The sequence below is a fragment of the Lepisma saccharinum genome, chromosome 1, assembly GCF_977018435.1.
Source record: "Lepisma saccharinum chromosome 1, izLepSacc3.1, whole genome shotgun sequence".
Taxonomy (NCBI): Eukaryota; Metazoa; Arthropoda; class Insecta; order Zygentoma; family Lepismatidae; genus Lepisma; species Lepisma saccharinum.
Genome location: NC_139229.1, coordinates 178,570,111 through 178,588,245, shown reverse-complemented (window position 1 = coordinate 178,588,245; position 18,135 = coordinate 178,570,111). Strand labels below are relative to the sequence as shown.

The following is an 18,135-nucleotide window of genomic DNA, read 5'->3' as shown; positions in this document are numbered from 1 at the left end:
CTCAGCTCGTGTGGTCTACATTCTCTTGTCAAACCATGGCCGACTATCACGATCTGTATCTGAAGCTGGATGTTACGCTATTGAGCGACCGTTTTCATCTCCATCGCTCGAGAGGAATGGCAGCATATGGTTTGGACCCCGCTTTCAGCTACACCACACCGGGTTATTCTTGGCAGGCGATGTTAAAATCCACGAAGGTGAAGATAGAACTCATCAAGGACGTCAATCAACTTTTGTTTGTCGAAGAGGCAAAACGTGGTGGAATCGTCCAGTGTCCCCTTCGATACGTCAAGGCCAACAATCCATATGTTGCCGATTTCGATGCAGGGAAACCGACAAACTTCTTGGCATACTGGGACATGAACAATCTGTATGGTTATGCCATGTCCGAGACTCTGCCCATCGGAGAATACGAATGGATGAGCGAGCAGGAACTTCAAGATTGTTTGGAATGGAGCGAAGATCATAAAAATGGATGTTTCCTGAAAGTAGATTTGGAATATCCTGCATCGCTTCATCGAGAACACCATGGATTTGCGATGGCACCTGTGATGGAATCGACTCCGGAGAAGAAGCTAATGCTCACCTTCAAGAGCAAAGAGAATTACGTGGTGCATTATCGCCTCCTACAATTCTACCTCCAGCATGGATTGGTTTTGAAGCGCGTGCACTCGGGATTGAAGTTTAGACAGACCAGGTGGCTAGCACCCTATATCGACGGCAACACTCAACGTCGAGCATCAGCTTCTTCTTCCGCAGACAAAGACCTATACAAGTTGATGAATAACAGCATCTACGGCAAGAGCATGGAAGATGCGAGGAAAAGAAGAAATATCAACTTGGTCTCCGACCCAAAGAAAATAAACAAGCTCGTCGCTCAGCCCACGTACAAGAACTTCACGATACTGAGCGACACGTTGGTATTGATCGAACGTGCTCTCAGAAACATAGCATTCGACAAACCAATCGCCGTGGGAGTCGCAATCCTCGAGTTGTCGAAGCTGGCCATGTACAAGTTTCACTACGACATCATGAAACCACGCTATGGAAAGGCGATCGAGGTGGCGTACACCGACACGGACAGCTTCGTGTACAACATCCACACCGATGATCTATACGAAGATCTAAAAAGCATGAGCCACCATTTCGACTTCTCGAACTATCCAAAAAATCACGCGCTCTTCGACGACAGCCAGAAAATGACGATCGGGAAGATGAAGGATGAAGTCAACGGCCGCATCATCACAGAGTTTGCGGGTCTTCGAGCGAAAATGTATGCCGTGAAAATCCAGGACGAGACCGAAATAAAAAAAGCAAAAGGGGTGGGGCGTTCGAGCACAAACAAACTAACCGTAGAAGATTACAAGTCGTGCTTGTTCGACAAAAAAATCAAACGCATGACCGAACATCGGATCACGAGCACCATCGACCAGTTGCGTACATCCACGATCAACAAAATAGCGCTTGATCCCCACGACACCAAATTGAGGCTACTCGACTGCAACATCCACACCCGAGAATGGGGGTGCCATGACGAGGAAGAAACCTGCTCGCACCATTAGACTTCTGCATCAAAAAAGTACGTATTATTTCTTGCACCACTTTTTTTAAAAAAAAAACAATCATTCAGACTAATTTTTGCATTCACACTTTTTTTTATATTTTTCTATCATTTTTTTTAAAGAAAAATAATCATTCACACTTTTTTTATATTTTTCTATCGTTTTTTTTTAAAAAAAAACAATCATTCACACTAATTTTTGCATTCACATTTTTTTATATTTTTCTATCATATTATGTACACTATTTTGACGATATTTTTTTTTCTTTCAGATGCAGCACCCTACGAAAACTTTTTTACTTCTTACACTTTCTATTCTTAACCAAAATTTTTTCTTCTCTTCAATCATAAAACACACACATTACACACAGAGGTCCTCTGTAGGGAGTTATGGGGAGGAAAAAAAAAAGAACCCATGAAACTCTACAAAGGCATGGCTTTGTTAGCCGCGGCCATTAGAACTGTGTTGGGCACCACGCACCCTCGCGAGGTTATAGGGGCCAGGTATCCTAAAAGACAACAATTATTATTTTGTTTGTTTGTTTGCGTCACAATACAGGCGCGCGCGCGCGTGTGTATAACACATCGTGTTTCCCCCGAGAGGGGTTTACAAAGGTCACGATATACGGAGTTGGAAAATTACGATATGGCACATTCGCTCGTTACTGTTGCCAGCCATAAATCTCTCTCTCTCTCTCTCTCTCTCTTCATCTTACACCAACGTTGGCATCTCTATTTTTTTAGTTGCAAGTAAATTGCCAACACACTCTAGTTAATAATGCTACATATTATACGCACACACGCACACACATACTATATTACCATCCACCCATCTCTCTCTCTCTCTTTTACGGCAGTGCCCGCTCTCCTTGTTTAGTATATGTAGGTTGGCAACGCTGATCTTTACTTGAGGGCGGTCAACCGGGTTGATTGCACAAGCAAAATTGCCACCTCCTTGCTTTAGGTTAGGTTAGACCAAAAAAACCTTGGTGATTTTTTTTTCGAGTGAGGAGTTGGCAACGCTTATCTCCACTTGAGGGCGGTCGACCGGGTTGATTGCACAAGCAAAGTTGCCAGCTCCTTGCTTTAGGTTAGGTTAGAGCAAAAAAGGCTGTGGGTAAGCTGTCGGTTGTTTAACTCTTCCCTTTCTCTTTTTTTTTTTCTTGTAAAAGGCTATGGCAAAAGTACCAGTGGGTTGGCAACCTTGCTTTATGCACTGTAAGGCAAGCCTCAAGCAAAATTGCCACCTCCTTGCTTTAGGTTACGTTAGACCCAAAAAAAAACCTTGGTGATTTTTTTTCGAGTGAGGAGTTGGCAACACTGTGAGAAAATACCTCAAGCAAGGTTGCCACCTCCTTGCTTTAGGTTAGGTTATACCCAAAAACAAAAACCCTGGTGATTTTTTCGAGTGAGGAGTTGGTAACACTGCGAGCTCCACCGAGCTCCATTTTCGGGCGTTGAATTCTCCATTTGGGTCTACACAAAAAGTAGGTCAAAAAACCGCTCTAGAACTAAGCTTACAGAAAAATATCGTAAGGGGAGACAGCCTTATAGTAAAATGTCGTAAGGCGAAAAGTAGGTCAAAGGACCGGTCTAGCCTTACAGAAAAATATCGTAAGGGGAGACAGCCTTATAGTAAAATATCGTAAGGCGAAAAGTAGGTCAAAAGACCGGCCTAGAACGTTGGGTTTCACCTACTTGTGTCGCCTCGGACTGTTGTTACCACATGTACAGTGAATGCTTCTCTACAGACTGGATAGGGTCCGTGTCGCTTGTAGCTTCGGTCTGAAAACTCCCCGAGGAGCGAGCTTTTAGGAAGACAGTGCACCATGGAAGATGTTGCGTATTCGCCATGTTATAGCGTGTACAGCCGGTAATCCAACTTTTCTCACATATTTTTATACTTTTAGCTTTTAATATTTCGGTAATTACTTATATAGCAAACTATGAAAACCAGAATTTAATATGGGCCTCCCCGATGGCGTAGTTGTAGCGTCGTCGCCTTGTAATCAAGGGTTCCCGGGTTCGATACTCGGTGGAGGCAGATAATGGTTCGGATACCACCGATTAGCCTTACTGTGCACCAAGTGGACTAAAAACACCAACGTAATCAACCAACCAGAATTTTATTAAATTATTTTTAAAGACAGATTTATGTACACCGCTGACTGTTCTCCATCGCCTCCCTCTGACGACCGAGTTTCCTCCAGGATTGTGAGCGGCGAGAGCGAGGGATACGACGAGAGTGGCTATTTTAAAGCACACGGTTTGGTTGATTTGCTTTATTTTACTTAGCTTTTTTGCCCACTTTTGGCTAATTGCGAAGATGCGGATGAGTGATAATATGATAAAATTGATGAATGGACACTCACAAACATTCATGCCCAGGCCGGGATTCGAACCCGGGGCCCCTGGTGTCGTAGCGCGATGTGCTAACCACTCCGACACAGCGGTATTACACCAACGCTGCAAACAGCGTTGGCAAAAAAAGTTCCCTCCTGCATTCTGTGCCTCGCTTGCCAGAGGCAATCTAGGTCCAATGTTAGATAAGAAAAGGGGATTTTATGATAAATATAGCAATTGCCGAAAATTTGAAGTTGTTGGTCTTCTATTTTTGTTTTATTTGCATGCCTGCATTTTTTTATCTCTATTACATCTAACTAATAATAATTATATATATAAAATAAATAAGAATGTTGTGGTAAACCAAACCAAATTTTCAGAATACACCACTGTCAGTCATGGACGTCCGCAGGATTTTTTCCAGCGCGGGGCAAGGAAGGTATTTTTTTTCCAGGGGGGGCAAACAAGTCACTTTTTCCCCCAAAAGAGTGTTGTTCCCTAAAAAAACATTGCTTAAATTTTAATTTATGGTGTTCATGCAATAATTAACACATATTATTGTGGCTAAAATGAAATTTTATGTGTGAAATACATAATTTTTGGTTGACTTTCATTTTCCAGGGGGAGGGCACGGCCCCCTTGCCCCCCCTTCCGGACGCACATGCTGTCAGTTGCATTCTTGCAAGCAAACGAGACAGTAACTCGATCCTTAGTCAGGTGTGTGCTGTATGTTTTATTTATGTGTTTGTTTCTTCATCCATCTCATCGGATCGCAATTCATCCTCATCGTCGCGACTAGCAAAAATGGCAGAAGAGGCGACTCAAAGACAAATCCACATGCATTGAAATGAAAGACCATAATTCCAGAATGTGTGTACGAACGTACGACACCTCGATATTATTCGATTGCGAACAAGTTGTGTTTACTATTTCTTCCATCCAACCGATATTTCGCTCTTCCTCGTGTGGTAAAATATACCATTGAACAAGTTTACCCAACATAACGCTAAGTGAAACAAATCATTATACTAGCTCTGTAAATTACATGGTACTGTGAAATTCATTGACCGTGTGCATGACCTATTTTCAGTGATCCAGACTTCCAAGTGCGCAGCAGACACTGAGTGCATCGATAACTCCAACTGCGCAGGGACTCAAACATGCATGTGCCTTCATGATTATGTAATTAACAACGACAGAACGGAGTGTTTGCCTGGTAAGTGCGCAAAAGAAAAAGAACAGCTCAGGGTGACCTTCAAGGAGTGCTTGAAACTTGTAGGCGGCCCCCGTGGCGGAGTGGTTAGCACATGGCGCTACGACGACAGGGGTCCCGGGTTTGAATCCAGGCCTGAGCATGGGTGTTTGTGATTGTTTATTCATCAATTTCATCATACCATCACTCATCCCCATCTTCGCAAATTAGGCAAAAGTGGCACAAAAGCGAAGTAAAATAAAGCCAATCAATCAAACGATAGGAAGAATGAAAGAGAGATGGTGAGACACAAATGAAGAAATAGATAACGTGGGATAGGGAAAAAGAGAGAAAGACAGAGATAGAGAAATGAAGAAACATAGATTTAGCAAGATAGCGAGAATTAAGAAGAATGAGGGATAAGAAAGAGATAAATGGAGAAAACACAATATAGAGAATGAGATAGAGAGATAGTAAGACAAAAATCAAGAAATATTAAGAGATAGAGATAGGAGAAGGAAGAGAAATAAATATAGAGAAGGAAAAATTGAGAGAGAGATAGAGAGAAGGAACGATATAGAAAGAAATAGAGATGGAGAAATTAAATGAGAAAAGGGTAGCAACAGACAAAGAAAAGAGCAAGAAAGAAAGATAAAACGAGAGAAAGGGATTGATATAGTGAGATAGAAATCGAGACATCGAGGTAGCAAGAAATAGAGAGAAAGAAGAACTAAGAGAAATAGAAAGCAAGAGAGAGAGAGTGTGTGTGTGTGTGTGTGTGTGTGAGAGAGAGAGAGAGAGAGAGAGAGATTAAAAGAGAGGAAGAGAAAATAAACTATAGAGAATGAGCTAGCGAGACAGAAATCAACATACATAGGGGAAGTAGAAGATAGAGAGAAAGAGTGGAAGATAGAGTGAGATGGGAAGAAGGAAAGAGATAAAGATGGTGAGACTTTTCAAGAGAGGAACGGGTAGAAAGAGCAAGAAATAGCGGAAGAAGGAAAGATAAAGAAAAAGGAAGAAGGAAAGAGAGACAGAAAGGGTAAAGGGTGTTCAGAGAGATATAGCGAGAGAAGAATAATCAATTTAAGAACTATTGAAAATTAAGAAATTTTAAAAAATGGATATTGCATGTTGAAACAGTCGATTAATACCCAAGTTAGATTCCTAGAAGATAAACGCATTGTATCATCACACAATTTTTAAAAATTGCTCCTTTCAGAAAAATGAGGTGTGTCTACATACATATATGTATCTATTTGTATCTGTATTACTTCAAATACCGTGACATTATATACTGTACGTTTTTACGCAAGTATATATACACACACTCAAACACATACACCAGAGTGTGATGGTATCTAATTATCTAATTAAAATTATTCGAAAACAATTTTCAAAAATCTGCTCTAGCATAGCGTAATTGTTCGTTAAAAATTCTTGAAAAAGATATGGAAAAGCTGCATAGGTAAACATACAAAAATGCCATTTAATCAACACATTGTGTTATTATAAAATATTATTGAAGTATCTCTTAATGTATTAATAATATAGGTTAATAGTTTCGCTTACTAAATTTCGAGGTAAACAAGTCCTTGTAATACGAGGGTGGTTCAATAATTATTGTCCCTGACATATAAGCAGTATTATTTTTCCACAAAGTCCCCCTTCACAGTAATGCACTTCTTCCACCTATGCTGTAAAGCCACTATGCCAGCTTCAAAGAATGTCTGTGGCTGAGCCGTGAGCCATTCTTCCGCAGCGTCCATAACAGCAGCATTTGAGGGAAAATGCATCCCCTTGAGGTGCTCCTTCAACTTCGGGAACAAGTGAAAGTCACTAGGGGCGAGGTCGGGTGAGTAGGGAGGGTGTTCCAACACATGGAAACCAACAGCATGGATTGCGGCACCAGTAACATGGCTTCTGTGTGCTGGAGCATTATCGTGGTGAAACAGCACTTTTCGCCGCAACATCTCACGCCGTTTCTCCTTGATTGCTTCGCGTAACTTAGGGATTGGGACTGCATAATAGTCCCCAGTAACAGTGTGTCCCACCAGGTAGTCAATAAGGAGCACACCCTTCGCATCCCAAAAATTGTGGCCATAACCTTGCGTTCTGATGCTTGCACCCTGAATTTGCGGGGGGGGGGGGAGGTGAATTGCTGTGCCGCCACTCCATACTCTGTCGTTTGGACTCGCGATCATAGTGGTGGATCCATGTCTCATCCACTGTCACAAACTATCACAGAACTGCTTCAGGTCTGCCCCCATCAGCTCCAAACCAGCCCTTGAACATTGAACTCTGTCTTTCTGTTGTTCACGGGATAACATTTTGGGACCCATCGCGCTGACACCTTTCTGAATCCCAAGTGTTCATGCACAATGGTTTCCACTGAGCCTACAGAGATGTGCATGATGTCTGCTAACTGTTGCACCGTGATTCTTCTGTCAGCCATAATCATGTCATGCACAGCATCAATGTTTTCTGGGGTGGATGCTGTTGTTGGAGGACCAGCACCAGGGGCTTGTTGACAGCTTTCCCTGCTGCAACGGAAATTGCGGCACCAGTTTTTTACCACCTGGTAGGTAGGAGCCCCATCACTCAACACACTGACCATGTCCTCATGAATCTCCTTTGGGCTTAGCCCCTTTTCCTGGAGGTACTTGATGACAGCTCGTTGTTCGGTTTTCTCCATTTTTCAAACTAAGTGCCACCTCTCACATCAAAAACGAGAAAAACAAATTTACTATAGCACCTACGGTTCTGAAATTTGGCATATAGGCATCTAAGACATTAGGCTACAATATCCCCATCATTCATTGCAATTCATATACTTTAAGTATGCCGGGGACAATAATTATTGAATCGCCCTCGTATATGATGAGTGTTACCGATTTATCGTCCCTTTCACAAATCAACATATTGAATAGAATGTAAATAAAGAAGTTTGAATGGGCAACGTGGCAATTTTTTAAAAGTAAAACCAGCAGGAATCGGTCGTCCAGAATAGCAGAAAATATTCAAAGTGTAAATTGCCGCCTGATGATGTCCAAATGCATTAGTAAATAAACCCAAAATAATTTCTTTCGTTGCGCTTTTTTCAGTGCCGAAACGGTTCCTCGGCCAGTGCAAAGAAGACATCCAGTGCCAAGTTGAGTTTGGCCCGAACTCGGTGTGTCACATGAACAGCAGCAGCCTGACGCTGGGGGAGTGCGCATGCGCTGAAGACGCTCACTTCGCCGGCTCGAGGTGCTATAAGAAAGTCGGTAAGTATAGGTTCCTTTCTCTCCATAGGTCACGAACAGGGGTGCAGTACGGTGCATTGCTTTTTTTTCTGACGACAATGGTGCGACTGTATACTCCATCCCAGGAGTCTGTGAGCAAAGCGAAGGAAAACGAGTTCTCTGCGCAAGTACTGACTCAAGAGGGCTCGACCAATGAACTCGCGAGAAGGAAAGTGAGTGCATGAAAGGGAGAACATGTGTACAGCAGCTTTCTTCCCTTCTCTGTCGGTACGCTGCGTTACTCTACAGACTTCTGGGACAGACTGTAGCTGTGAGAAGCATAGTGCGCAGATCCTCAGTTATAAGCTAGCTCCCCATCTCCATGTTTCACTCCATAATTATAATACCGGGTGTCCGAATTGAAACGCCCTAGTTTCAACTGTCAGTAACTTCAAATGTATTTGATGCATCCAAATGAATTATTAATCAATGAATATATATAGTCCTAAAGTTTAGGTGAGAAAAGTAGTACATTTAGTATACTTAGTACATTTCCACATGCGCCCCAAGCCGGCCTCCGTGGCGGAGTGGTTAGCACATCGCGCTACGACGCCAGGGATCCCTGGTTCGATTCCCGGCCTGGGCATGGACGTTTGCGAGTGTCCATTCATCAATTTCATCATATCATCGCTCATCCCTGTCTTCGCAAATTAGCCAAAAGTGGCACAAAAAGAGAAGTAAAATAAAACAAATCAATGAATCACTGCACCCCACGAGTCACAGGGAGGATGTCCAGCCGACACTCGATTTCCAGCCAGGTTGCCTGTAGCATGTGTGGTTGTCCCAATGTCAACTGGAATCCTTGCCACTTTGGTTGAATACACCATATCCTTGACATACCCCCACAGAAAAAGATCGAGAGGGATAATGTCAGACGCAGGCTATGTAGAAATGTACTAATTACTACAGTGTTTACAGAAACTTTAGCACTCTGTATACAGTATTCATTATTGTATAATTCATTTGGATGCATTGCATCAAATACATGTGGAGTTACAGACAGTTGAAATTAGGGCGTTTCAATTAGGACACTCTTTAATACATTTTGTGATAAGACAAGAATGAACACGTCCAAACTCTAGGTCCAGTCTCGATTGGCCTCTGTGTAATATCACTCAAAAACATTTGCTTCAAAAGCAGTCACAAACAACCTTAAATTATTTACAAAAATGCAGATACAGTAAAACCTCGTTAATCCGGACTAATTGGGGGATAAGGTGACCGGTTTAACGAAAGTCCGGATTAACTGAAATAACCTAAAAGAACAGTAGAAAGTTCATTAAAACTCCGTTTATAGCAACAAAACACGTTTATTATGGTGTATTTAAAGGACATAGGCGTAAATACACTATAAAGTACAGTAAAATGTAAAGCAATAATGTACATACAATTCAGTACGTACATACGCGATACCCATATTATGATTATGTGCGATTGTTGACTTCTAGCCACTTTAAAACCTTGCATTCTGTTTTTTTTTTTTGGACTTTTGCCTGTCCGGATTAAGCGAAGTCCGGCTTATCGGTGTCCGGACTAACGAGGTTTTACTGTATTATATCTTCCTTTTCTTGGTATGTGTACTGTTATCTCGTTTCTTGGTAAATTTCTATGTTTTCGATTTATTAGCATGTGGGATGCTATATCTGCTTATATCTTGGCTTTGTAATCTTTTTTATGTATATGCAAGACAAGAAGCTACTATGTTGAGCTATCCATCATAACAATAAAAAACAAAAAAAAAAAAAGCTTAGGTATAACTCCACTGCAAACTATAAATAATTAAATATACTTCAATGGCGACTTTATGGAGCTAAATTACTATACACCCACACAATCACAACAACAACAACATAGTATGAGCCAGCATATTTGACTAAATATATATAATTGGCGGTGTTTTCTCGATGAATACTTCATTACCACATTCTCTAAGCTAAGAAGAGTATATTCCACCCTTACATCTCTGATCTCCAAAACGTTATTTGCAAAGTTGTTCGTGTGAGCGCCTTAATTCTTTGATATTATTTTTGTTAAAGAAAATATTTAAATTTCAGAAACCTTCACACCATACCTTTGCAGGGGTATAAAGGTTGCTCCATTAGCATTTTACGAGTTTCGTAAGACTATAATGGTTTTGACAAATAATTCTTTACATTATACATACTTTTGTACTAGAAACTTTATGATGGCTCATGAACAATATTTAATTTTAAGACATCTCGAAAAAATTGAGTAAATTAATTGTAAAGTCACAAACTGCGATTTTCTATTGCTTCCATCTAAGTCACACTGAATCAATTCAATAAAATATTATAAGTATAATTTTATCTCTGGTAAGCGTAAAGATTCTAAACAGTGATGGTCCAACATGTATATCATATCTGCAATGTTTAGTATTAAAAGATAAACATAAAAAAAAACTGTCTGCTGTAAAATTGCATTTTTTACTTATGTGTTTTTCCCGACCAGCCTAAAATTGCGGCCTTTGCTTTCAAAAGGATGCACACAGTGCCGGATCTGCAAATCTTGCCCCCCCCCCCCCGCAAGATATTACCAAAGGCCCCCTCTATCTACCTACCTTTACATAATTTATGTGTGTGTTTGTAATTCTGGATCTCATGTTGACTGCAAGTCACATATAAAGGACCTAGAGGGTGATTCGAAAGTCCATTAACACCTCCTATAAAAAGTAAAGGAGTTAGGCTGGGTACAATTGGTCATGATAGAAACAGGATAGGCTTAGGGGGAACCACATTGGTGTGTTCCAAGCGAACGCCCGCGATATTGGTGATCGCCATATTGAATTCAACTCAAAATTTTTAAATGGAAAGGGGGTGATGTGGTTGTTTCCTCACACCTGGAAAATGATACATTTGTTCCAATCATGCAGTCGTAACTTTTACCTGATTAAAGATATGTTGAAGAAACCTTCACCACTGCATTTCTGTGAAATTCCAGCCTGATTTGATTCTAGTCTGACTACCGCGCGGGAAAGCCGAGGTAGGTGATCTATGGTCGGAATTTTTCCGGCTCTGTCCCCGCATAAAGCGGATGTAGGGCCCACCCAGATTCAAATCAAATGGTACCCGGCAGGTGGGATAAAGGCAGTCGCAGCGTGGTGCTTATCACATCACCTCCAAGGTGGCTGATATCGAAAATATGTAAATGTGCCTTCATTGCATGGCGCTATATGCACAGGGAACTTTAACTTTACTTTAACCTGTATATATATTGTATTCGTTTCTGTACCCCTGTATAACTACGCTTATATTTTACATACGCATATACGAACCCTATACTATGCCAATGCCTAAGGCCCCCCCTAAAGGCTTACTTGCCTTCGCACCCCCCCCCCCCCCCGCACTGCGGGGGTTTTCGGCTTGTAGATCCGAAACTGGATGCACATGCTTGCCCAAGGGAGGTGATCACAAAGTCAAACATCTGCCAACCTCCGTGGCAGAGTTGGCGCGCTACGACGCCAGAGGTCCCTGCTTCGAATCCCGGGCTGGACATGGGTATTTTTTGTGTGTTCCTTCATCAGTTTCATCATATCACCACTCATCCTCAAATAAACCAAGTCAACCAAACGAAGTCACAGTTTAGTTTTCATCTTTCCTTTCAGAGCTAGGGGGTGACTGCAAGGGAGACAACGACTGCTACATTTTGTCCTATCAGCATCTTGTTTTCTGCGTCCATAGCGTGTGCACTTGCACAGGAAACTATCATCCGAATCAGGATAAGACGGACTGCATCCGAGATACTCGTGAGTATTGGGGAAATAGTTTTAAGAGTGCACAGTAAGGTGTACACAGCGTGTCATCCCACTAACTTAAAATTCAACTTTTGTAAACCTTGGTTTCGTATTCAGTTGATAATATTAGATAGTTTAGATGTTTTATTGATAACCCAAACTATATTTAGAAGAATAGATTACGATAATCATACTGTTATCACATTGACAAATAAATTATCTTACAATTGTCTGAAAGTGACAATGGCTCTACGCATATTGGCATGCAGTGTTTATTGGACAATATCCATTGTCTTACAATGGATAATATCCGGTAACAATGCAAAAAAGGGTAAAGTGCTCCCCTGTGCATAGCACCACGCCATGAAGGCGTATAGGGGGTGTGGGGGTAACGCCCCACACTTTCTTGATCCGGTCATGAGTGGGGGTGATGTGATCAGCACCACGTCCCTGACCGCCTTTACCCCCCAGGGTTTCCCCCAGGTACCCATGTTATTCGACGCTGCAAATAAATTATCTTCCTCAATTTCTGCACAACAAGAAACACTACTTCCTACAACAATAATTATGATGTAACGGCAATAGTCTTATAAAGTAAAACTTTACTGTCACATTTACTCAGGGTTTTTCTTAACACGAGAAATTGCAAAGTGTTATGAAGTTACGTGTTACCTACAGTACTCTCACCCCAGGAATAGTGCATTTCTTTCATAGATTTACATATAATTAATCTTTTTCATTTTGCCTTGTAATATGCTGGATGAAAATATAATACATGGGAAATGAAACATCCACGTTAAAAACACATTATGAAATTCTGATATACTTTTTTTTTTTTTTTGAAAGATCAGATGCTGATCAACGCTGATATATAAAGAAGCTTGAAGCTTGTTCAATTATCTTCATTTATATCTGTTTCATAGTTCCGTAAACATCCGGTTTCCACATTAGATAACCCAGTTCTCGAACAATCTACGATGCAGGAACTATTTAATGATTCATTTTGTATTTAGTACATTACCACTAATTGCAAGAAAATACATAGTATTTGCATAATCCAACTCTAGTGTATTATGCACTATTCTTTCAGATTTTAACCAAACGTGTACGAGCCATGATGAATGTGTCGCAGAGAACTCCCACTGCAATGGTGTTTGTGGGTGCCCGGTGAACTACGTTCCAAGCTTAAATAGAAATAAGTGCTTGAAAGGTGGGTATCGTTCGCTAATGCGCTGATGTGAAATTAAATGGGTGCGTTACAACCCAGTAGTGTCCGTGACTGTACATTGGAAAGTAGAGTGACTAATATTGACGGAATTGTCGGCATTCAATATAGCCTGTGAAGATTGGGAATGTAGGAACCCTAGCAGCTGACTCAAAAGGAATTAGTTCTCATGAAAAGGCTGAACAACTGCTCTAAGATTGAGAAAAAATAGCAAATATTTAATTGCATTTCTGTAGTATTGGATTAACCATTACCAAGATATGCACATTCTTAGGGCATCAATCAATGGAAAGCACAACACCAAATGCAGACATTACCTTGCGTCATTTTCTAATATTACTGGACGGCCCCAAATTGTAGAACTAACTGTTAAAGCTCTACCGTTTTAAGGTGTGGGGAGGAAGGTTTCTCATGATTACCATTGATAACTTAAAGTTCGGTGGAAGGCAACTTAAAAAAAATCACTTTCGAATTGTCGAGGGTAGTTATATTTGGGGTATGATCTTTAGTTTTTAGAAATAATGTTTTGCAATAAGTAACTGTAAATCATCTACTTTTTTCGGGTAGCGAGTGACGAAAGTAACAGTTACTTTTTCTATACGATTCAATAGTAATGACCAGATTATGCCTTGCTAAAAAATTGAGTTTGTTTGAAAGTCACTTTATGCACTGAAAGATTAATTAGGACTGTACCTACAGTTCAAAGTTGGAACCGAACCACTATGTACCTACACCGGCATCAAATCGGCGACACTTTGATTACAAGGCGACGATGTTACCACTTCGCCATCGGGGAGGCACGGTAAAAAAGTTGAATGTAAATGTTAATCTTCATATATGCATTTGTTTACGTGACTTAATATTTTACTATATGGGTTAACTTTGATTTTTCTCACTTCTGTATTTCGATATTAAAACATGAAATTAATTATAATTAAAAATATTAAAATTATTGTTTTTAAAATTAATGTTTACTTTAAATGGTCAACGGAGAACAGAACGCTTGGTTGTGTTTGCAGTCAGAAAAAAATAATAAAATGGAAGACTCGGGGTTAAGACATAGTAACTGACATTTTTGTCATTATTGAGTTTATTAAGCAGAAAGATTATTAGAAGCTATTCACTGGAGATAATTTGTTTTCGTGTTGTGTTTACAAATTTACAAACGCTGATGCGTTCCATGAGCCCAATGCAAATTGCATGACGAAAATTGAAGGAGCCTTTTTTCAACTTTGTAACTCAATAATGACCAAAATGTCATTTACCGTGCTTTACTCACATAATTTCAGTTAAATAATGAGCATGCAAGAAGTTAATATGACTTTCAAATGTCTTGCAGCTGCCGATAGAATAGGAGATACTTGCGACGAGACGATTCAGTGCACTGGGTTCCTCATGAACTCTGAGTGCAAACACTCGAAATGCAGCTGCATAGAGGACTACCACCCCAGTGGGGGCAAATGCTGGTATAAGACAAGTAAGTAGCATCGATTTTAATTGGTGTATAAGAATAAATGTGGTGTTCTCAAATGTCCCTTATGCATTCTTTGCTTTTGACATTCATACATCTGTGAAGTTCCCGGAGAGTACCTTCAGGAGGTTAAGAGTCACTGTTTGGAAGTAACAGTTACTTTGTCTTTAGAAATTCTGTTACTAGTTACTATGAAAAGGAAGTTGCTTTTTTGCAATAGGAGTAATGTTACCAACAGCTGCTTTATTACGACACTTAAAATGGATGCTAAAGTGAAAGGATTTTCATGGAACCGCGAAGCAGATACATTTAGAACAACCACGCTTTATCGTAAATTGTCATTTCTAATTGTACGCGAAGACATAATTGTTTTGGGTGATGGGCTTGGTCCAGTTTGGGAATAGGTGGAGGAGGGGCGGGTGCTGGTATGGTTCAACATGGAGATGGACATTTTCGTACCTTGTTTGGGGGGAGAGCGTCCCCTCCAAATATCACCCGAAAATTTATAATTGGAGTTTGTATTGTTTGATGGAGGCAGTAAATGGTTGCAGGCTGTCTGTGTGGAACTGTCCGTCCCTATCACCTACCACTAGTACCACTGATTCTACTTACAACAGCGAGCTGCTACGCTGTCACGGGTTCCAATCCTGGCCTGGACTTCGGTGGTTTTTGTGAGTGTCCCTTCATAAATTTCATCATATCATCACTCATGCTCGCCTTCGTGATTAGCTAAGAGTGGCAGAAAAGCGAAGTAAAATAAACCAAATCAACCAGTCAATCAATCGATCAACAATACAGTTCCACTCAGGTCTGCAACTAGTGTATTTAAAATCAAACAGAGGCTGCAAAATATGTTGTGTTACGTACTCGTAAACTTGTCGAACTTAATGTCGTAGAACGTTAAATTGTTGATCATTTCGTAGAATATTAACAACTCTGATCTGATAAACTCTAATTGAAGTGTGTTGACACGTGCATTTTAATCATCGAGTTTCACACACGACAAAAACATTTACTGTCACGATATGCAGTAGCAACTGCTTATATTCTATTAGTGACACTCTTTTCTTTGGTCTATTTACAGTGTTGGATGGATTTTGCGATCAGGATGAGCAATGTTATATAAAATCGAACGACACTAGCCTTGCAGTGTGTGAAGGGAAACGCTGTCGCTGCAGGGAAGGGTTAGAAAAGACTTCTGATGGTCTCGACTGCACTGGTGAGTGAGCTTGGAATTAATTAACGAGTAATTAATCCAGAAGTTGTACACCGACTAACGGATGCTATATTCAAGATGTTCCAGATTTCATTACTTTTAGTGATTCTAATTTCAGCCTGACTAATTTAGGAAATTGTGTACATTACTAAACAATGTTTCTTACATGTTTAAAGGCTTTTGTTATTAACAGGGCTTGGAAGTTGATGAAAACCATCATTTTTTCTCAGCCTTGAAAACAATGCTGAACCTGATATCAGTCCGTTTCCCTTCAGTAAGAACCAGAATACATTATTTTTATTTTGCATTTTTCGACCTTTTTTTTAGGTCATTTATCGGTATACTTTGCCGTTTTTGTTGCATTTTTCATTTTTAAGGTTACATATTTAAATATCCTGACATGGTCCTTTTTCGCCATGAATCGAAAATACGGTCAATGGAAAAGCACAAATATTATTCTTAAATTAAATGTTTGACAGTGCATTAAATAATTAATTGTGTTAAATTTATTTTTCCTCCAGCATACTTAAAATTACTTTGCGTGAAGACTACTTTGAGGTTCCCTTGCTTGCCTCTATTGTCGCTTTAATCTGCGGTTTTAAAGTAAAATTACTCCCCATTTAAAAAAAAAAAATCTGAAATACGCGAAACACAACTGTATTTTCAGATTCTGCCGACTACTATATCGTGGAAGGTGCACTCTGAAAGGAGGTGAATGACTGATACAGAAAATCCTTGCGGTGCATTTTATGTAACCTTGAAGTAAAACTAAAGAAAACTTCATTAGCAATTATCCCTTTGGTTCAGCAGTTCAAACCACCAAACCAAATTCATCATCTTGGAATTTATGAAAAAATCAAGCTCCCATTTTCAGATCGAAAATTACTTTTAGGTCATTTTTTACCATTTTAGTTAATTTTTTAATAACTTTAAGGTCATTCTATAGGTAATTTTTTAATATTTTTTATTACAATGCCTTTAAATGGGGGTGTATGCATACTATCTATATTTTATATGCCTTGCAGGTGGTAGCAGTTGGCTCTTACCAAACATCTACTTCCTTGTTTTGAGTTCGTTCCTTGTCTTCTGCACAAGGCACGAAACTTGATGCCAGACCAAATAAGGAGTAGGGGATGTATGCTGGACTTCCATTAAAGTTTGTAGTTGCTAGTGCCTTAAAAGACATGGACATATCGTAAACGAAGCCAACGTGTTACAATTCCGATATACAACTAAAAGCCTTTTTAATAGATTCACCATCATGAAGTTGAGGAATTGTGAAAGATGTGATGTTAATTGTAGCTGAATGTAGTCTTCAAGAAAAAAAGTTACGCAGAAGAGTAATTCTCTAATTTTAACAACACAGGTCTTCCTTATTCCATCTTGCAGTCCTCTTTCCTCATCTCATTCTTACCATTGGAGCAAACTAAATGGTGCCAAGGTACTTTCTGCCCATGAAAATTTCCCAAGAGTGGAAGATATTATATATATATTTACATATATAATATATGGTTTATATAAATCTTGTCCCCTCCCAATGATTTAATGTTGGCACTACCGATTCTTTCCATTTTTGACATATTCCTACATCCATCCTCACTTAGGTCCACGTTTACCTTCAAAGAATTATCACAACCTGCTTCTCTTGTGTATATGGTGCATGTTCGGTCCTTATTTTGTAGTTAAAAATTGCCTGTGATGCTATGTGTTATCCTATTAATGGATATAAAATTTCAGACACTGTTGTCTAATGATGGTAATGGCTATGAAAATTTTTGAATGTGTTTGCAATAGTTACCCTGCAGTTTTTTTTTATCTAGTTAAAGTGTTCATGTAATGCACTTGCACATAATTCGTAAAATATGTTTTACGCATGCCATTCAATTGTTGCACTTTTAACGTTGTACTGTGTTTGTATCTGTATTACTTTCAGCTTTACTGCTGTAATTAAAGCTATTGTTAATTTTCTATTTTGAGCAAATTATATTGTCGGCGGTGGGTAGTGTAGCAAAATACTACTCTAATGTCCATTGCAGCAAATTTAATACAAGTTCGAAATCCTGCGTTAACAGAATGCATTTATGAAAGGTGA

At 39.8% G+C, this 18,135-nt stretch overlaps 1 protein-coding gene across 1 annotated transcript in view; it reads left to right on the top strand.

The window, feature by feature from the left end:
- The window catches only part of LOC146004572 (uncharacterized), a 40,221-nt gene extending 22,210 nt beyond the window's left edge, over positions 1–18,011 (top strand). Inside the window, exons 2-8 of the mRNA XM_083143447.1 lie at positions 4,995–5,120; positions 8,201–8,362; positions 12,003–12,143; positions 13,222–13,341; positions 14,696–14,833; positions 15,912–16,046; positions 17,069–18,011. Of these exons, the coding sequence (XP_082999573.1) occupies positions 4,995–5,120; positions 8,201–8,362; positions 12,003–12,143; positions 13,222–13,341; positions 14,696–14,833; positions 15,912–16,046; positions 17,069–17,151 (905 nt within the window). The 3' untranslated portion in view covers positions 17,152–18,011. The remainder of the gene's footprint in view (positions 1–4,994; positions 5,121–8,200; positions 8,363–12,002; positions 12,144–13,221; positions 13,342–14,695; positions 14,834–15,911; positions 16,047–17,068) is intronic.
- The last annotated feature ends 124 nt before the right edge of the window (positions 18,012–18,135 follow it).